The sequence below is a fragment of the Amblyraja radiata genome, chromosome 20, assembly GCF_010909765.2.
Source record: "Amblyraja radiata isolate CabotCenter1 chromosome 20, sAmbRad1.1.pri, whole genome shotgun sequence".
In the NCBI taxonomy this organism is placed as follows: Eukaryota; Metazoa; Chordata; class Chondrichthyes; order Rajiformes; family Rajidae; genus Amblyraja; species Amblyraja radiata.
The window spans coordinates 22,564,932-22,586,469 of NC_045975.1; the positions used below are offsets into that span (position 1 = coordinate 22,564,932).

Consider the following 21,538-nt stretch of genomic DNA (forward strand, 5'->3'; position numbering starts at 1 on the left):
GAAAGTACTGGAGTAACTCGGCGGGTCAGGCAACATCCCTGCAGAACATGGATAGGTGGTGTTTCGGGGCTGCACCCTTCTTCAGACTGATTGAAGGGTCCCGACCCAAAACATCACCTATCCATGGACTCCAGGGCTGCTGCCTGACCCACTAAGTTACTCAAGCATTGTGTGTCTTTCCTGTTGAGTGATAGGTGGATAAAGGCGATGGTTTTTTTTGATAGACAGATGGTTGATAGGTAGAGTATATCGGACATCTAAATGTAATCAAGCTGATAAATTCGTCATTTGGAACAAGTAAATAATTCCACTGAAAAATAAATAATGGTGCACAAAGCCTTCATCGACAGCACTGCGGTGGTATGTTAATGCAGAGAAGCTCCCTTTATAGACACACCCAGCAGAGGGAGAGAGAATGCACACTGTACCAGTTCTCCACAGCAAAGCAATACCAGTTACCTATCCACATGCCGACAAACACTCTGCTTAAAAGCATCCACTGCAATATTCTGGTCACCAATCTGGCCTCTCTTGAAAGATGTGTTACCGAATTCATACCCATTTGGAGGAGGGAAGGATGGTGCCATTGATTGCTGCAAGACAAAAGGAATCGAATCATGTACAGAGTTCTCTATTGGTTTGGCTTCAAGTTTAGGTATATTATTGTTACTTTTACCAAGGTATAATCATACACTTTGTTTTGCATGCAATCCAAACAAATCATATCAAGGACCAGTCTCACCATCGTCACATCCTCTTCAGTCATTGAAAGTAAGCATACAAGCACAGCAGGCAGTGAAGATAGCTAATGGCATGTTGGCCTTCATAACAAGAGGAGTTGAGTATACTAGCAAAGAGGTCCTTCTGCAGTTGTACAGGGCCCTGGTGAGACCACGCCTGGAGTATTGTGTGCAGTTTTGGTCTCCAAATTTAGGGAAGGACATTCTTGATATTGAGGGAGTGCAGCGTAGGTTCACAAGGTTAATTCCCGGGTTGGCTGGACTGTCATATGTTGAAAGAATGGAGCGACAGGGCTTGTATATGCTGGAATTTGGAAGGGTGAGAGGGGATCTTATTGAAACATAAAAGATTACTAAGGGATTGTACACGCTAGAGGCAGGAGACATGTTCCCGATGTCGGGGCAGTGCAGAACCAGGAGCTACAGTTTAAGAATAAAGGGTAGGTCATTTAGAACTGAGATGAGGAAAACATTTTCACCCAGAGAGTTGTGAATCTGTGGAGTTCTCTGCCTCAGCAGGCAGTGGAGGCCGATTCTCTGGATGCTTTCAAGAGAGAGTTCGATAGAGCTCTTAAAGATAGTGGAGTCAAAGGATATGGGGAGAAGGCAGGAATGTGGATGATCAGCCATGATCACTGTGAATGGCAGTGCTGGCTCAAAGGGCCAAATGGCCTACTCCTGCACCTATTGTCTATTGTCTCCTCTTCCATAACGATGAGAAGGCCTACCTGGAGGAGGTGGCTGACCTGGCACTCTGGTGTCAGAACAACAGCCTCCTCTTGAATGTCACTAAAACTAAGGAGATGATTGAGGACACAACAACCGAGGACGTACACGTCACTGGGGATAAATGGGACTACTGTGGATAGGGTGAGCAGCTTTAAATACCTGGGAGTCCACATCACAGAGGATCTGACATGGACAACACACACTGCCGCACTGGTGAGAAAGGCATGGCAGCGCCTTTACCACCTCAGGCAGCTGAGGAAATTCAGAGTTTCTCTGAGGTTCCTTCAATCCTTCTACCCTGGTGCAGTAGAAAGTATCCTGACCGGAAACATCGCGATCTGGTTTGGCAACAGCTCTGCCCAGGACAGGAAGGCTCAGCAGAGAGTAGTGCATTCGGCTGAACGCAACATGGGAACTACACTCCCCACCCCCCCCGCAGGACCTAAACACCAGGAGGTGCAGATCCAGAGCCTGCAGGATCATGAAGGACCCCTACCACCCCAGCAACGGACTGTTCCAGCTGCTGTGGTCAGGCAAGCCCCTCCGCGCTGTCACGCTGCGAAAACAGAGAGGATGAGACGGAGTTTCTTCCCACAGGCCATCAGGACTGTAGTCTGATCTCACCAGGGTGTAATTACTGTTGTGTCTTTTTAAAAAGAATGTAAATACTGGTTCTGTTCTGTTGTTCTGTTGTTTCGCACAATCCCGCAGGCATTGCCCCTTTCATTTCACTGTACATCTTGTATATATGACAAATAAAGTTGACTTGACTTGACATCAGGAAAAGATATAGAAGTGTGAAGACGTAAACCTCCAGATTCAGGGACAGTTTCTTCACAGCTGTTATCAGGCAACTGAACCATCATATCAACAACTAGAGAACAGTCCCGAGCTACCATCTACTTCTGGAGACCCTCGTGCAATCTTTAATCGGACATCACTGACAAATACAGTCAGTTCAAACTCAAGGACAATAAGCAGAGCAATGGGGAATATACCGAGTGCAAATATGACGTTCAGCATTGTATCGCATCAGTTCCATGGACAAAGTCCAATGTCCGCAATGGGGTAGAGGTGAATCAGACAGTTCCCTAACTGATGGAAGGAGGTTCAGAAGTCTGATAACTGAAGGAAAGAAGCTGTTCCTGAGTCTGGTGGTGTGTGCTTTCGAGGTTCTGTACTTTCTGCCAGACGGGAGCTGGGAGAAAAGAAATGAACTGGTAGGACAGGTCTTTCATTATGTTGGCTCTTGCTTGATGGAATTGCCCATTGAGTTATCACTGATTTGTGGGCTAAAGTAATGATTCAGTGATACTTTATTGACACATGTACCTAGGTACGTGAAATTATTTGTTTTTGCATGCAAATCACAAAGTACCCAAAGAGTCGCCATGTATCTGAAGATGACAAAGTTACAAAAGTGCTGATTAGAGTCACGATGGTCCCTCCATGTTCTTGGTGTGTGTCCCTCCCCCCCCCAATGCAACGGGGTGGGGTCCCTTCTTATTCGCATGCATCCCCCCCCCCCCTTTCCGGGTCCATCCTTGTTCTCAGTGGGCTTGGCCCCCGCATCTGTAAAAGGCTGCAGGTTATACAAAGAATTAGCTCGGAGAGCGACCTCACCTCCACAGAAGATCTCATCTCCTCCTGTCTGCGCTGACCATCCATCTCTGGTCCGTGAGGTGCATCCAGCTCCCAGGGAACTCCCCGGAAATTCTCCAGAGGCGGCTCCCAGCGATTCCTAAACTTTGGCACGTACGGGGGAACATGGATGTCTCTTGGCCAGTCAGCCCTGAATGAGCAAGAAACACAATTGGTGATGGCTGACCCTAAGCAGGTAGCATAGCTGAAGACAGACACAAAAAGCTGGAACACCACCTTCAGACTGACACCTACCACCATTATTGACAAGACAGACAAGTGTCTCTCTCTTGTCGCGAGCTTCCTGCAAAAACAATGGCATCTTTGCTCACCTCGATCGGGTCCACGCCTCTCCCAACGCCTCCCACAGCGAAATTTCTTTCGGAGTTAGGTGGCCGCGTAGAAAATCTGTCGCGTCCTTGGAAAGCAGAGGGCTCACGATGCTTCTCGCTACTTCTGGTCCTCCAGTGCTGTTAATCACCTGTTCCCCCAAACAAATCACAACAAGGTCCACGTGTGAAACGGGTGAGAACCCTTTTGTGGCATATACGTACATTGGGAGCAGTTTTGGGCCCCATATTTGTGGAGGTGATGTGCCGGCATTGGAGAGGGTCCAGAGGAGGTGGACGAGAATGATCCCGGGGATGATTGGGTTAACATGTGAGGAGTGTTTGCCGGCTCTGGGCCCATACTCGCTGGAGTTTAGAGGGTGGATCTCATTGAAACCTACTGAATACTCAAAGACCAAGATAAGGTGGCGAGGATGTTTCCACCAGTGGGAGAGTCGAGAACCAAATAGCACAGCCTCAGAATAAAAGGACATACCTTTAGAATGGAGATGAGGAGGGAAATTCTTCAGTCAGAGGGTGGTGAGTCTGTGGAATTCATTGCCACAGACAGCTGTGGAGGCCAAGTTATTGGGTACTTTTAAAGTGGAGATGGACAGGTTCTGGATTAATAAGGGTGTTAAAGGTTACAGGGAGAAGGCAAGAGAATGGAGTTGAGAGGGAAACATAGATCATCCATAATTGAATGGCGGAGTAGACTTGATGGACTGAATGGCCTAACTCTACCATTTCTTGTCTGGTCTTATGATTTAATTCTGAGTCAGAGTGTAAGGGGCAGATGTGGACAGGAGATCTTGTTGGTTCAGTACAGCCGCTGCTTCACAGCTCCAGAGACCCGGGTTCGATCCTGACCTCGGGTGCTGTCTGCGTGTGGAGTTTGCACAAATTCCTTGTGACCATGTGGGTTTCCTCCCACCACTCAAAGACGTGCGGGTTTGTAGGTTAATTGGCCATCTGCAAATTGTCCTTAGTGTGTAGGGAGTGGATGTGAATGTGGGTCACTTGAAAGGGTGATCGATGGTCGGCGTGGACTCAGTGGGTCAAAGGGCCTGTTACTGTGCTATATCTTCTAATCAATCAATCAACCATGCCTCTCCCAATCCCAACTTCTTAACAAATCTAGAGTTGAGCAGCAAAAGTTATGATTTTTTAAAAGTCATTTGAACATTTTAATGGATGGGAAGGGTTTAGAAGGCTACCGGCCAAAGGCAGGAACATGTGACCAGCCCAGAAATCCAAGATTCAATATTCAAGAGACATTTATTGTCACATGCACCAATTGGTACATTGAAATTTAGGGTCACCAGACAGCCATGCGAATAAAAAAAGAACACAGAACACGATAGTCTTTAACATAAACATCCACACACAGCGGAATCAAAGTTTCCCCACTGTGAGGGAAGGCCCAAAGTTCACTCATCCTCCTCTTTGATGTTCTACAACATGCCTAATTCCGTTTGAAAGTGAGAGGAAACTTGAAATCAGATTATTTTTGGTGGAGACTTGTGTTGGAGACTTGTTTTTTCAACTGATCTAGTCTGGACGAATGGCAATAAAGCAGTAGAGATACATGCAAACTAACCTCATCTGATATTTTACATCAAGAATTTGAACTGAAGAAGGCTTTCGGGCAAGTATATTTTCCAACATCTTTCAGAGAGTTCCAAATAATTACCAGCCCTCTCATTACTCTTCCCACCACCACCACCACCACCACCTGCATCCCTGCTCTCCATTCCATTGAAGGCTGCTCAATATTTGCAATGAAGAGCTTACCACTTCAAGTGGTCCAAACAGGAAATGAAGCAATTCCACTGCATTTGGATTTTGGATGTGCCTCTTCAGCTTGGCCTGTAACAAGAGCAGGAACAGAAGCTGTCAGCGTCTGAAAATACGAATAAACCGCACAAGCTCGATATTACAGTTTAATTCAGTTTAGTTTGTTGTCACGTGTACCGTGGTACTGTTAAATCTACATTCGATTTAAACCAGCATTTACAGTTCCTTCCTACAATCAATACAACACAGGAGCAGGCCCTTCAGCCCACAATGTCCATGCCGAACATGACGCCAAGTTAAACTAGTCTCCTCTGCCTGAACATGATCCATATCTCTCCATTCCCTGTATATCTAAAAGCTGCTTAAATGCCACTCTCATATCTGCCTCCACCACCACCCCTGACTGTATGATCTTGCATTAAATGTTATTCCCTGTATCCTGTATCTGTGTACTGTGTGCAGCTTAATTAGTCTTTCCGCTGATTTGATAGCATGCGACAAAAAAGCTTTTCACTGTACCTCAGTAAATGTGACAATAAACTAAATTAAACTAAACTAAACTCAACAAAACTAAAACATAACTAAACTAATTGCCCCTCACATCTCCCCTACATGTTGTCCCTCACCATAAAGCTATGCACTCTAGTCTTTAATATTTCCATCCTGGGGCTAAAGGTTCTGACTGTCCACCCTATCCATGCCTTTCATAATTTTATATATTTCCAATCGAATAATGAAAGGCCTGGATAGAGTGGATGTGGAGAGGATGTTTCCACTAGCTGGGGAGTCTTGGACCAGAAGCCATAGCCTCAGAATAAAATATGTATATTTAGAAAGGAGATGAGAAGGAATTTTTTTAGGCAGAGGGTAATGAATCTGTGGAATTCATTGCCACAGACGGCTATGGAGGCCAAGTCAATGGATATTTTTAAGGTGCAGATTGACAGATTCTTGATTATCAAGGTTGTCAGGGGTTATGGGGAGAAGGCAGGAGAATGGGGTTGAGGGGGAAAGATGGATAAGCCAAGATTGAATGGTGGAGTAGATTTGATGAGTCGAATGGTCTATTTCTGCTCCTAGAACTTATGAATGTATCAGATATTTACGAAGGACAAGGGCAACATTTCATTCAGAGGGTAGTCCATATCTTGAATGAGATACCAAATGAAGCAGTAGAAACAGATAGAGTCCTGACTTTTCAAGAGTCAGATATTTAGACATATATAAGGATAGGAAGGGTTTTTAGAAGGCTATGGGCCAAATGCAGGCAAATGGGACTAGCCCAATATGCCAACTTTGCCAGCATGGATTCACTGGGCCGAAGGGCCTGTTTCTATTCTGTACATCTCAATTACAAGGTCTAGCATAGTTGGAAGGTTGAATATACCACGGAACACAAAATGTTTATGATTTAAAGCACTCCTAGGGTAAATTACACATTATCTAACGTGCTAACAGTTGAATCTTCCTCAAAACTGCCTCAAATCTTCCAGGCGAGTTCTTACCAGCAAATTCAAGGTCAGCTTGATCTTTTGGAAACAGTCGGTGAATTCTGCTGGTAATGGAGGCTTTGCTCTCAGTGTGAGCATGCCCTCTGTGCAATGAATGGAGACAGAGAGAGAATATTTCATAACAAAGTCCATTAACTGCAGTATGAACATTGAATGCTCCAATTTTAAGTTGCAGCCCCATTCCCCTCTCTTTCCAATGCACCCCTCCCCCCTGCATTTCTCCCATTGCCCCATCCCTCATTCCATCCCCATCCACCCCACCATCCCCATTCCATCTATATCCCTCCCTCTGGAGTTAATTTGTAATTTACCGTTGGCATCTTAGATATGGCACTGATAGCATAGACGAACACAGGTATGAAAGCAACTTAGATACAACTCCTTTCCACAGGAAATGCATTCACAGAACGCTTCTTATTTTGTGTGGTTGTAAAGTTGTAAGTAGCACCCTTTTATGTACAGCACAGTGGCACAGTGGTAAAGTTGCTGCCTTACAGCTCCAGAGACCCAGGTTCCATCTTGAAAATAGGTGCTGGCTGTATGGAGTTTGCACGTTCTCCCTGTGACTACTTGGGTTTCCTCCGGGTGCTCCGGTTTCCTCCCGCATCCCTAAGACATGCAGATTGGCTTCTATAAAATTGTCCCTAGTGTGTGGGTTAGGAATGAACTAGTATACTGGTGATCGCTGGTCGGCGCGGACTCAGTGAGCCAAAGGGGGTGTTTCCACACTGTATCTCTAAACTAAGTTAAAGCTGATGAAGTGCAAAGCAGTAGTGCAGAAAGAAGAGGAGTTGTCAATCCCCAAACACGAGATAAGCAAATAAAGAGAAAAAACGGATAAAGCAAAGGTGATTGTAGAGGAATAAACCAAGAGTCTTGGTTTTCTTCCTTGCAGCAGCATAACAGGTCTGTAAACACAATGGTCAGAAAGGATTTAGAGGGATATGGACCAAATGCAGGCAAACCAGCCCAGCTTAGATGTGGCACCTTGGTCGGCATGGATAAGTTGGGCCGAAGGGCCTGTTTACGTGCTGTGTGCCTCTATGATTCCATGACTCATAGATATTATATAATAAACAAAAGTTCAACAAATTCATGACCCCAATACAAGTGCCAAGAAAAAGCCCCGAGACCTTAGTGCCACTAAAAATAGGCCATTGTTCATAGTTGAACTTAGTAATGTGCAGTGTTCAGCTGCTCTTGAACCTGGAGTTCACGGCAAGAAGGGAAAATGAGGGCGAAATGAGAAAAAGAGTGAAGAGAGGGCAGCACAGTGGCGCAACGCTATAGATGCTGGTTCATAATGCCAGAGACACAGGTTTGATCCTGACTATTGGTGCTGTCTGTATGGAGTTTGTAGATTCTCCCTGTGAACACGTGGTTGCTCCAGTTTCCCCTCACATCCCAAAGACGTGCGAGTTTGTAGGTTAATTGGCTTCAGTAAAAATTGTAAATGGTCCCTAGTGTGCAGGATAGTGCTAGTGTACGGGGTGATCACTGGTTAGCACAAACTCGGTGGGCCAGAGGACCTGTTTGCATGCTGTATCTATAAAACCTAAAATGAATTGAAGAAGGAATTGGGGCAAGTATATTCTCCAATATCGATACAAATGATTAGCTACTATTCCCACAACCACCACTATCCCCACTCCTTATTCCATCAAAGGTCGCTCATTAAAGAGCTTGTTTCTGCACTGTGTCTCTAAAATCTCTAAAGTCTAAATCAGGGAAGGGGAAAGAAGGTGAAAGGTGCTTCCTACCAGCCGGTGCCTTTTTCTTGTTCTTCTTGGATTTCTTCCTATGATTGAGTTGATGGTAGGCCTCAGCAGCCTTCTGGAGCTTGGCCACAAAAAACTCAATGTCGTCCAGCGTGCAGTTTAGGATTTGCTGTGGAGGAAGAAACATCGCGAGGTTGGCTTGAGACTGCGGCGTGATTCATAACGTCGAGATGAATGACAATCATCTCCAGTGAAACCAGTTCACTTCCCAGGGATGCCCGAGTCATAATCACACGGAAACAAGCCCTTCGACCCAACTCATGCATGGCCAGCAAGATGCCCCCATCTTAGCTAGACCCCTTACCCATGTTTGGCCCATACCCTGAGAGAAATATATAAAATTATGAGAGGCATTTTGGGTGGCACGGTGGCAAGCAATAGAGTTGCTGCCTCACAGCGCCAGACACCCCGATTTGATCCCGACTACAGCTGCTGTCTGTACACAGTTTGTACATTCTTCCTGTGGCCTCGTGGGCTTTCTCCGGGTTTACTCCCACACTCCAAAATTGTGCAGGTTTGTAGGATAATTGGCTGCGGTAAAGATTGCAAATTGTCCTTGGTGTGTAGGATAGTGCTAGTGTACGGGGATCGCAGGTTGGGCCAGAGGGCCTGTTTCCTTGCTGTATCTCTAATGGCATAGATCGGTTTACCAGTCAGAACATTTTTCCCCAAGAAAGAAAAAAATCAAATAGCAGAGGGCATAACTTTAAGGGGAGAGGGACAAAGTTTAAAGGAGATGTGCATGGGAACTTTTTTTACCCAGAGGATGGTGAGTGTCTGGACGCAATGCCAGGGCTGGTGGTGGAGGCAGAGACGATAGTGATGTTTAAGAGGCTTTTAGATCGGCACATGGATATGCAGGGAATGGAGGGATGAGGGTCATGTGCAGGCAGAGGAGATCATTTTAACTTGGCATCATATACGGCACGGACATTGTGGACCGAAGGGCCTGTTCCTGTGTTGTACTGTTGCATGTTCTGTGCTTGCGTTCAGTATTAATCACTTTATGCTGTGTGCTGATACTCTTGTTGTCGGCCCTTTGTTGTCAGCTGTGTTCATTTCAGCACACGTACATTGGCTTTGAGATCATGTTATTGTTTCTCGACTGATCTGATGGCTATGAATATTTCATGTGCTCATGACTGCAGATGTCTTTTGTAAAAGGTGTAGGTTTCAAAGGCTTTGAAGACACCACTGTTTTCAGACTGAATGACGTGGTGTTATTTTTCTTTTATTTGTTTCCTTGTTTTAAGTCTGTACATTTGGACAGGAGGAATACAGGGCAAAGATTACAGTCTTAATTGCAGATAGGGGAATATTTTACTTTATGGAACAGAATTCTTATTGTGGGGAAATGGAGATAAGATGTGGCATTGAAAGCAAAACGCAGTTGCAATGCTGAGTACAAAGTGCTGGAGTAATTCAGCCTGTCAGGCATCATCTCTGGAGTGAATGGATATGCGTCGTTTCAGGCCAGGACCCTTCTTCACACTGATGGAAGGGTGGAGTGAAGAAAGCTGGAAAAGAGAGGTGGGGGCAAGAGATAGGTGGCTAGACATGAAGTGCTGGAGTAACGCAGTGGGTCAGGCAGCATCTCTGGAGAAAAAAGGATGGATGACGACATTTCGGGTTTTGACCCTTCTTTACCCGAAACGTCACTCATCCTCTTTCTCCAGAGATGCTGTCTCTCCCGCTGAGTTATCCCAGTACTTTGTGTCTATCTTTGGTATAAACCTGCATCTGCAGTTCTGTGTTTCCACAAGTGATAGGTGGACACAGCAGAAGGAATTGAGGTGCAGGAGACATTGGTGAAATGGGAGCACACTGAGATGGACACGAGTATCCTGTTTTCTCCGTTGCCGGGTAGATATTTTGAGAAGGAATTCAGAGCCACTCACCACATCTTTCTCAATCCTTTGAGCCACGACTTCCGGTGGTTCCTCGTACTCCTGGACGTTAGAGGTTCTCCTGTTGTGTTCCACTGTGGGATGACATTCAAGGGTTAGTCTCTATGTCGCAGAGTTTTCCTCATCAAAAGAAAGCAAATGGCTGGCTTACTTTTATCCCCAAATTGTGACAGCACACCGTATCCACGTCTCTCTCTACCCTGGTGTGTGTGTGTGTGTGTGTGTGTGTGTGTGTGTGTGTGTGTGTGTGTGTGTGTGTGTGTGTGTGTGTGGAGGGTGGAGAAGGGGAAGGTGGAGAGGGGGAAGGTGGAGATGGGGAGAGGGATGGGGAGAGGGATGGGGAGAGGGATGGGGAGAGGGATGGGGAGAGGGATGGGGAGAGGGATGGGGAGAGGGATGGGGAGAGGGATGGGGAGAGGGAGGCGGAGGGGGAGTTATGGATTGCCGGTTGCAACTCTCACTGCAGTGTAAAACCTAATGGGTGGTACGGTGGTGCAGCCAGTAGAGCCGCTGCCTCAGAGCGGCAGAGACCCGGGTTCGATCCTAACCACGGTTGCTGTCTCTGTGGAGTTTGCACATTCACCCTGTGATTGTGCTACTTTTATCCGGGGGCTGCGATTTCCTCCCAGACTCCAAAAAACTTGTGGGTTTGTAGTCCTCTGTAAACTGCCCCTAATATCCTGAAAGTGGGAATAACATAGAACTGGTATGAATGGGTGAACTATGGTTGTGGACTTGTTGGGCCGAAGGGCCTGTTTCCATTCTACATGTTTCAATCAATACAATCAATGCTAAAGAACTTACGTTTTCTAGGTTAATTGGCTTTCTTAAAATTGCTCCTAATATATAAGGAATGGAAGAACATGGAACTAGTTTAAATGCCTGATTTATGGTCAACGTGGACTCAGAAGGGCTTGTTTTCATATTGTACTTTTAAACACTAACAATACAATTGTTGGACGGAAGCAAAAGCAAAAGATAATGTTTGTGTGAAGCAACCCAGTTAACTGAAGCTAAGATGAATGCAGGCAGACCCTTGTCAGTAGCTTTATCCTTTCACTGTTCTCCTTCATTAAACAGAATGATCCTGGGGATGGAGGGGCTAACATATGATGAGCGTTTGTCGGCACTGGGCCTGTACTCGCTGGAGTTCAGAAGGATGAGGGGTTGGGCCTCATAGAAACGCACCGTATATTGTAAGGCCTGGATCGAGTGGATGTGGAGAGGATGTTTCCTCTAGTCAGAGAGTCTAGGACCAGAGGGCACATCCTCATAATAAAAGGACGTACACATTTCTTTAGCCAGAGGGTGGTGAATCTGTGGAATTCATTGCCACAGATGGCTATGGAGGCCAAGCCTTTGGGAATTTTTTTAAAGTGGAGATTGACAGGTTCTTGATTAATAAGGATGTCAAAGCTTATGGGGAGAAGGCAGGAGAATGGGGTTGAGAGGGAAAGATAGATCAGCCATGATTGAATGGCACAGCAGACCTGATGGGCCGAATGGCCTAATTCTGTTCAGATGACGTATGCACTTCTGAACTTGAAACATAGAAGAGTACCAAGACAGGCCCTTCTGCCCACAATGTCTGTGCCGGATGCAATGCCAAGACCAAATAGAAACATAGAAACATAGAAAATAGGTGCAGGAGTAGGCCATTCGGCCCTTCGAGCCTGCACCGCCATTCAATATGATCATGGCTGATCATCCAACTCAGTATCCCGTACCTGCCTTCTCTCCATACTCCCTGATCCCTTTAGCCACAAGGGCCACATCTAACTCCCTCTTAAATATAGCCAATGAACTGGCCTCAACTATCTTCTGTGGAAGAGAATTCCACAGATTCACCACTCTCTGTGTGAAAAATGTTTTTCTCATCTCGGTCCTAAAAGATTTACCCCTTATCCTTAATCTGTGACCCCTTGTTCTGAACTTCCCCAACATCGGGAACAATCTTCCTGCATCTAGCCTGTCCAACCCCTTAAGAATTTTGTAAGTTTCTATAAGATCCCCCCTCAATCTTCTAAATTCTAGCGAGTACAAGCCGAGCCTATCCAGTCTTTCTTCATATGAAAGTTCTGCCATCCCAGGAATCAGTCTGCTGAACCTTCTCTGTACTCCCTCTATGGCAAGAATGTCTTTCCTCAGATTAGGAAACCAAAACAGCCAAATTATGCACAGCCAAATCTTATCTGCCTGTGCATAATCCATGCCGTGCATGTCCACGTGCTCCCCAAAAGTCTCTTAATCACCACTGTTTTCTTTACCTCCACCACCACCCCTGGCAGTGAGCTCCAGGCACCCATCACCCCTCTGTGTAACAAATCATCCCCCTGCACAATAAGCAAAAATCTGTAGCCTCCTTTTGCGCTGGTATTTTATTTAATTCACATTACAATGATGTTTTATAATTAATGTTTAACGTTTATGTATCATTCTTAACTGTCACTGGATGTCATGTTGTCACGTGGGCGGAGCACGAAGGCAAATTCATTGTATGTGAATACTTGGCCAATAATCTTATTCATTCATTCATTCATTCACATTAAAGCTGTGCCCAATCTTATTCATTCATTCATTCATTCACATTAAAGCTGTGCCCTCCAGTATTTGATTTTTCTATCCTGGGGAAAAGGTTTTGACTGCCTACCCTATCTATGCCTCTCATAATTCTGTATACTTCTATCAGGTCTTCCCACAATCTCAGGTATGCTAGAGAAAACAATCCAAGTCTGTCCAACCTCTATGTAAATAACTTGCCCCACATGTCTCCTTTAAACTTTGTCCCTCTCACCTTAAAGCCATGACCTCCAGTTTTAGTTTTTTTTTTTTCCTGTTAGGACAACCTAGTTTAAAAAATTCATTATAGAGATACAGCACGGAAATAGGCCCTTCGACCCATCGAGACCCTTCGTGCCGATCAGCGATCCCTGTAAACTTGCACTTTCCTACATACCAGGGCCAATTTACAATTTTTACCAAAGCCATTGAACCTACAAACTTGTACATTATTGGAGTGTGGGAGGAAACTGGAGCTCCCGGAAAAACCCCACGCAGGTGATGGGGAGAACTTACAAACTCCATACAGACAGCAGCCGTAGTCAGGATCGAACCCGGGTCTCTGGCGCTGTGAGGCAGCAACTCTACCGCTGCGCCACCGTGCTGCCAGAGTGTGTCCTCAGGTAGTCTTACCTTGGTCGTTCTGCGCTGTCAGAGCTGCAGCCCGGCTCATGTTGAGATCGGGGGGGTGGGCAGGTGCGGCAGAGTGAGGGGGCGATGGGATTATCGTCTCTCGTTGTCTCTTCATCTTCTCCTGGTTTACCCTGGTGAGAGAGAGAGAGAGAGAGAGAGAGAGAGATATGTTTATGGAGCACCGATTCAATCTCTCACCGCACTGAAAAGAAAACTCAGTGGGCGGCATGGCATGGAAACAGGCCCTTTGGCCCATCGACCCATGCCGACCACGAATCACCTGTTTATACTAGTTCCATGTTATCCCACTTCCTCATTCACTCCCGACACACTAAGTGCAATTTACAGAAACCAATTCACCTACAAACCCACACTTCTTTGGGATGCAGGAGGAAACTCCGAGCACCCGGAGGAAACCCAAGAGGTCACAGGGCAAACGTGCAAACCCCACACAGGCAGCATCCGAGACGGGATCAAACCCTGGTCTCGGTTACTGTGAAGCGCAGCGGGTAGAGCTGCTGCCACACAGCGCCAGAGATTAATGTCTCGCTGACACGACTATAGCCTTGGGGCAACACTGTGGCAGCAGCACTACCTGCAGCGCCTCACAGCGCCAGAGATCCCAGGTTCGATCCTGACACCCCCTGTGTGCAGAGTTTGCATGTTCTCCCTGTGGTCTCTTCCAGGCTTTCCATTTTCCTCCCTCACCCCAAAGACATGCGAGTTTATAGACTAATTAGTGGTTGCAAAAGTGGGATAACATTGGACTAGTGTGATCGATGGTCAGCATGGACTCAGTGGGCCGAAGGGCCTGTTTCCATGATATATCTCTATACTAAACTGTAAACTAAACAAAACTAAACTAAACTATCTCTAAACTAAACTAAACTGAACCAAACTAAAACTGTATCTCCGAATTAAACAAGACTAAACTAAACTAATTTGTATCTCTAAACAAAACAAATTAAAATAAATCTAAACTAAACTGAAATGGCAGCTCTAAACTAAACTAAACTAAAGTAAACTAAAACGGCATGACTAAAGTAAAGTAAACAAAACAAAACTAAGCTGAACGAAACATCAACTAAACTATATCTGTAAACTAAATTAAATATTGTATCTGTTAGTCCTCAAGTAAAACAAAAAGATAATGTTGCCTGTGCTGAGTTTCGTTGCCAAAGGGAGTGGCTGCAACAGATTGAAACTACTTGAATGTGAACAAGCCACAAAGGAACAGGTTTGATGACAGAGGAAGACTCCTCGTGTGCTTGGCGTGATGGTGTCTGCATTATCTCAGGTCTGTCAGTTCATTTGTAGAAACAAAGAACTGCAGATGCTGGTTTACAACAAAAAAAAAAGACACAAAGTGCTGGAGAAACTCTGCGGGTCAGGCAGCTTTGGCCAGTAGCACACTGACAGGGGGATCACAGAAAACCAAAGTGGGAACTGAGACAGCATTTACTTCAAGGTCTGTGGTCGTATCTTCTGTCCGCCTTTGCAATCGGAGATTGCACTCTCTACATCCGCGTGGATCATCTCGGCCTGTAAAGAGAAGATACAAGGAATAACTGGCAATGGTTCAATGGTTTCTTTATTATCATGTGTACCAAGCTGCAGTGAAATCATTTTTGTTGAATACAACTCAGTCTATCACCATACCCACTGTCCACTGTCATACTGACCTTTCTGTCCTGGGCCTCCTCCACTGTCAGAGTGAGGCCACACCCAAATAAGAGGAACAGCACCTCATGTTTCACTTGGGCAACTTACAACCTAGCAGTATGAACGGTGATTTCAAGTAACCCCTGCATTCTCTCTCTCCCCTCCTCCCCCACCCTAGTCGTCGTAGTAGTTCCACTGTTCGCATCCCTGTAGCCCTTTGTTACCACCTCTTCACCAGCGAACAATGGGCCATTATGGGCTCCACCTTTCCTTGGTCATCTGTTGCCGGCCCTGCTTTGTTCTGGCCATTTCCTCTCTCTAGTTCCCTCCCGTCTACTTTCAGTCAGAGGAAAGGTTCCACCCCGAAACTTCACCCATCCTTTTGTTTCCAGGGATGCTGCCTGACCCGCTGTGTAAAGGGCCTGTCCCACTTGGCCGTCATTTGCACGTCACGTAGATGACGCGCAAAGATTTTGTACATCACAAAATCCTGCGATGCCGCGTGTCACTGCCTATGTCATTGCGCACCTTGCGCGCATCACGTGCATGTCACGACACGCACGCCGTGCGACGTGATGCGTAAATGATGTTGCGTAAATTACGAGCAAATAACGGCCAAGTGGGACAGGCCCTTTACTCTAGCACTTTGTTTCTATCTTGGGTGTAAACCAGCATTCCTTTCTACACATTAGCACCATCCCCCAGTTAGTACAGATGATCCAGACCAACCCACTGAGTCTTTATGCGAGGGGCCATTTTGGAGCCATTTTACAGTCATTTAAAGTGTCTGCCACTGTGTCATTTATTAACAGCAGGAGATACAGTGAAACACAGTGACAGTAAAGAAGTCTGATGCTGCGCTTTACTGGAGCTCAGCTGCACCAAGACTGAGATTATTTACCTCAACCACTGGGGTGTGAGGAGGTGTTAAATGATGATAAAGTGAACACTCACAGACTTTTCCTTACAGTAGAGAATTCTAAAACCAGAGGGTTTAAGCTTAAGGTGAGAGGGGGAAGCTTTCGGAGGGACCTCGGGAGCAGCTTTTTCACTCAGATGGTCGTCCGCATTTGGAATGAGTTGCCTGAAAAGCTATAGAAGCAGGTCCAATTAGGACTCGTAGCGTCATAGAGTTCTACAGCATGGAACAAGCCATTTGGCCTTACCTGTCCATGCTGACCATCATGCCCCATCTAAGCTCGCCCCAATTATCCACGCTTGGCCCTCCAAACCTTACCTATTCATGAACCTGCCCTTTCAAATGCTGTCCTCGTACCTGCCTCAACTACCTCCGCTGGCAGCTCGTTATATATACACCCCCACCTTCTATGTGAAAAAGTTCCAATTAAACCTTTCCTCTCTCACCTTAAATCTGTTCTCTGATTTTTGAATCTCCAACTCAGGATAAAAGATACTGTGCGCTCACAATACCTATTCCCCTCATGATTTTATACACCTTTCTAAGATCACCCCTCGGCCACCTGCACTCGAATAAAGTCCTAGCCTTCCCAACCTCTCCCTATAGCACACGTCCTTAAGTCCTGGCAACATCCTCGTAAATCTTCCCTGCACTCTTTGTAGCTTAATGACATCCTTCCTATAGAAGGATGGCCAAAACTGAACACAATACCAACGCCTTGTACAACTGCAACATAATGTCCCAAAGGGGCTGTCCCACTGCGGCGACCTAATCCGCGAGTTCAGAAGAGTTTGCCCATGACTCATACTCTCAGCATGGTCAACACGAGGTCCTAGGAGCCTTACTCTCCCACGAGCAAAAAAAGGTCACCATGGCAAAAAAAAAATCGATATTTTTTCAAAGCTTAGTTGAAGTAGGTCAGCATGTTATTCGCAGGTAATCGAGGGTAGTCGAAGGTAGTCGTAGATAGTCTTCAACATAGTTGAAGGAGGTCTTCAACATGACACTTTTTCAAACTGTCCTAAACTCTTCTGAACTCGCGGATTAGGTCGCTGCAGTGGGACAGCTCCTTAACTTCCATACACAATGCTCTGACTTTTTTTAAAGTTTAGAGATACAGCATGGGAACAAGCCATTTGACCCATCGATCCACACTGACTATCAATCACCCATTCACGCTATCCCACTTCCTCATTCACTCCCTCTGCACTGGGGCAATTTACGGAGACAAATTAATCTACAAACCCGCACGTCTTTTGGACGAGGTAGGAAGCGGGTGCACCCGGTGGAAACCCATGTGGTCAGGTGGGAGAACGTGCAAACTACGCACAGGCAGCACCCGAAGACAGGATCGAACTCGGTGCCCCAGCGCTGTGAGGCAGCAATTCTACCAGCTGCGCCATTGTGCTGTCACCGATGAAGGTCATTGGACCAAAAGCCTTCTTCACCACCTGAGGTACCTGAATTTTAGCTTTAGGCATTGAGGAAATTGGACAGGAAATCAGTTTTAAGAGTTTTTATATAATTAGAGTTAGCCAGCTTTGTACTGCCATGTCAGGTGTCTGGAGCAGGTGCCTCTAACTCCACTTCCTTCAACTCTCCCAGCTGGGAATTATGCTGGGCTCAGCGGAACAGAACTGTGCAGAAAAATAGCTTTGTGAGTAAAAAAAAAGTATAATAAACAGATTAACGTCTCGTTGACAAGACTGAACCCTTGTGACAGCAGCTCCAGCAGCTGCGCCTCACAGTGCCCAGAGATCCCAGGTTTGATCCAGATCTCGGGTGCTGTCCGGGTGGAGTTTGCATGCTCTCCCTGTAACTGTGCGGGTTTCCTCTGCGTGCTCCGGTTTCCAAAGATGACGTAGTTTGTCTGTTAATTGGCCCACTGTAAATTGCCTCTAATGTGCAGGGAGTGCCTGTGTAAGTGGGATAACAAAGAACTAGTGTGGACGGGTGATCGATGGTCGGCGTGGACTCGGTGGGCTGAAGGGCCTGTTTCCATGGTGTATCACTAATCTAAACTAAAAGTCATGGCAACAAGGAATTGCAGATGCCGATTCACAAAAATAAGACACAAAGTGTAGGAGTAACTTTGAAGAGAATGTGGGATGACACAGAACTCGGCTGAACGGGTGATCGATGGGCCGAAAGTCTGGTTCTAATGCTGTATATCTAAACTAAACATACATGAATGCTTGACAAAAATGCTGGAGAAACTCAGCGGGTCAGGCAGCATCTATGGAGCGAAGGAATACATGATGTTTCGGGTCGAGACCCTTCTTCAGACTTCTTACTGGTGCATGAGTGCTTAAACATGCCGACAAAGAATTGTCTTATGAGGCTGTACACAGGTACATGCAGAAGATCAACATGCCCTGACATACCTGCGTTGCTAAATACACCATGTGTCCTTTTCTATTGCCAATAAGAACAAAATTAAATATGAGCCAAAAAATGTTTGGCACTACGGAGCAGTGGAGACTTCCATCTGCCACCCTAATAAAATGTTGAACCCACGGCAAACTGTGCATAACTGGCAACCTGCTAATGCTTTGACCAGGACTATTCGTTACCAACAGCGGAAAAAAAATGTTTAGTTTAGTTTATTGTTACGTGTACCGAGGTACAGGGATAAGCTTTTTTGTTACGTGCTATCCATTCAGCGGAAAGACTATACCTGATTACAATCCAGCCATCCACAGTGTACAGACACAGGATAATGGGAATGACATTTATTGCAAGATAGAGTACACTAGAGTCTGATTAAAGATAGCCCGAGTGTTTCCAATGAAGTAGGTGGGTCAGGACCCACTGCTGGATTTTTATCCACATTTTGGGAACTACATTTTATAATTTTGTGTAATTAGAGAAACTGGTCCCTGGATTACACCATTGCATTGAGCAATTACATGCAATTATAACAAACGCGGCAGTTACAATCATTCAATTTATTTTGTATTAAAACAATGACATATCACCATTAGAAAAATCTCCACATTACAATTACTTTAGAATCTCTGCATTAGTATAGGGTGGCACAGTGGCGCAGCGGGTAGAGCTGCTGCCTCACCGCGCCAGAGACCCGGGATCAATCCTAACCTCAGCTGTTGTCTGTACGGAGTTTGGACATTCTCCCTGTGATCATGTGGGTTTCTCCTGGTTTTTCCGTTTCCTCCCACTCTCCAAAGATGTGCAGGTTTGTAGGTTAAAGTACAGTAGAATTGTGTATAATTGTTCCTAGTGTGTAGGGTAGAACTAGTGCCTGTTTCTACACTGTATCCCTAAACTAATCTAAATAAATCTATATGTGTAGGAGGGAACTGCAGATGCTGGTTTAAACCAAAGATAGACACAAAATGCTGGAGTAACTCAGCGGGACAGACACTTTTCGGGTCGAGACACTTTTTCTAAAATCTATTATGACATGCAGCCGCATGGTGTACAATGAACAATCCCATGCTGTATCTCTAAACTAACTAAAATAAACTAAACAAAGAAGCCTCTCACTAATGATATGAATAATATATCCTTTGTATATACAAAATAAAGTTGTAATTTACTCCCCCTAACACTAGTGCTACCTAGTGCTTATTCATGTTATTTCCTTTATCCTGTATCTATACACTGTGGACTGTAGTCATGTATTGTCTTTCCAGTGACTGCTAGCACACAACTAAAGCTTTTCATTGTACCTGGACGGACACACATGACAATAAAGTAAACTGAACTCAAGAACAATGCACCATTAATATGGCCAAAGTCCTCTGCATCTCATATTGATATTTCTGTACAGTTACTCACCCCGACCTCGTCACAGTTGAAGAAGTGTATGTCGGGCTTGTGCTGGTCGGAGTCCTGACAGATGATGAGTAACACAGACTGGTATTTGGACTGGTTGTGTACATTTTGGCAGTGGTGCACAATGTTTAGTGGAAAGTTCTCCAGTTCATCCTGTTGAAAGAGGGAATCAAAATGAAGGTTGGTGAAGCACACAAAGGGAACAGGAACGGAGCCGTAACTAAAATCAGAGTAGAACGCCGACAGAGAGACACCGCTCTACGGCAGATGGGACAGATTGTCCACAACGGGGTACCAAACCTAACACCAGTTGCTTAAAGATGTCCGACCAACATTGGTGTAGGTGATCAACGAAGCTTTTGAACATTCACATGGAGTTACATGTTACATGATGTGTCTGTTATAGTCAGACTGTAGATGATACACGTACTTAAAAAACAGTACTAGATAAACTCAATGTCATCTGATTTTAAGAGACGAAATAACACACTTTCTTCTCGTTAAAATAAAGAACTGCAGATGCTGGTTAATACACAGAAGGACACAACATGCTGAAGTAACTCAGCGGGTCAGGCAGCATCACTGGAGAACACGGATAGGTGACGTTTCGGGTCGAGACTCTCCTTCAGACTGATTGTGTGTGTGGTGGGGGGGGGGAAGAAAGCTGGAAAAGGGGAGAGGCAGAACAAAGGGTGGCAGGTATTAGGTCGACACAGGCGGGGGGGGGGGGGGGGGGGGAGGGTTAGATAAGCAGATGGTTGGAACAAAGGCCAGTGAGAAGAAAGGAAGGTGTGAGACAGGTTTGAAGATTTGCTTATTGTCACGAAAGGACAGACTGGAGTAACTCAATGGATCAGGCAGCATCTCAGGAAAACATGGATGTGAAGTTTTGGGTCAAGACTTTGTCCTATCTTGTTTTTTGTGATGAGTTATTTTTAACTGGCAATGTCAAATCGAGTTTATTGCTACATTGGGATGTAGGCTACTCAAACAGAATATTAGATGCTGTTCCTCCAGTCTGCGTGCGGCCTTACTCTGGCAATGGAGGATGTCCAGGACAGAAACATCAGTGTGGGATGGGAAGGGGAGTTAAAATTGTTAGCAACCGGGAGATACAGTAGGTCTTGGCTGTCCGAGCGCAAGTGTTTGATAAAAAGGTGTCAATACCCTTATACCCTTATATTCCACTGGGGTAGCTTACAACCCAATTGTTATGAACATTGAATTCTCCAAGTTTATGTAACTATTTCTTTGAGATACAACAATCCTTTCCCCCTTCCAACCTATATCCCTTCCTCTGACTTCCCATTCAGTGTTGCTTGTCTCCTTCGTTCCGTATCTCACAGCTGTAGATCTTCTTCCCATATCTGGTCTTTGTCCACCCATCTGCTAACCATAAGGTCATATGTGATAGGAGTAGAATTAGGCCATTTGGCCCATCAAGTCTACTCAGCCATTCAATCATGGCTGATCTATCTCTCCCTCCTAACCCCATTCTCCCCATAACCTCTGACACCGGTACTAATCAAGAATCG

At 45.5% G+C, this 21,538-nt stretch overlaps 1 protein-coding gene and 1 long non-coding RNA gene across 4 annotated transcripts in view; one reads left to right on the forward strand and one right to left on the reverse strand.

The window, feature by feature from the left end:
• eps8l2 (EPS8 like 2) overlaps positions 1 to 21,538 on the reverse strand; it is a 104,224-nt gene that overhangs the window by 15,544 nt on the left and 67,142 nt on the right. For 2 of the 3 annotated variants that reach the window (XM_033039036.1, XM_033039035.1), the window contains exons 5-14: positions 20,007 to 20,156; positions 15,087 to 15,166; positions 13,625 to 13,755; positions 10,424 to 10,506; positions 8,508 to 8,634; positions 6,742 to 6,830; positions 5,234 to 5,308; positions 3,443 to 3,591; positions 3,093 to 3,261; positions 460 to 593 (exon numbers count right to left, since the gene is read on the reverse strand). In XM_033039036.1, coding sequence (XP_032894927.1) covers positions 460 to 593; positions 3,093 to 3,261; positions 3,443 to 3,591; positions 5,234 to 5,308; positions 6,742 to 6,830; positions 8,508 to 8,634; positions 10,424 to 10,506; positions 13,625 to 13,755; positions 15,087 to 15,166; positions 20,007 to 20,156 — 1,187 coding nt within the window. The remainder of the gene's footprint in view (positions 1 to 459; positions 594 to 3,092; positions 3,262 to 3,442; positions 3,592 to 5,233; positions 5,309 to 6,741; positions 6,831 to 8,507; positions 8,635 to 10,423; positions 10,507 to 13,624; positions 13,756 to 15,086; positions 15,167 to 20,006; positions 20,157 to 21,538) is intronic. The other variant, XM_033039037.1, reaches the window with a different exon arrangement.
• Positions 2,267 to 20,592, forward strand: LOC116984712. Its single transcript, XR_004415106.1, has 3 exons — positions 2,267 to 2,386; positions 4,436 to 4,438; positions 20,581 to 20,592. It is a non-coding gene; the product is annotated as an uncharacterized LOC116984712 (long non-coding RNA).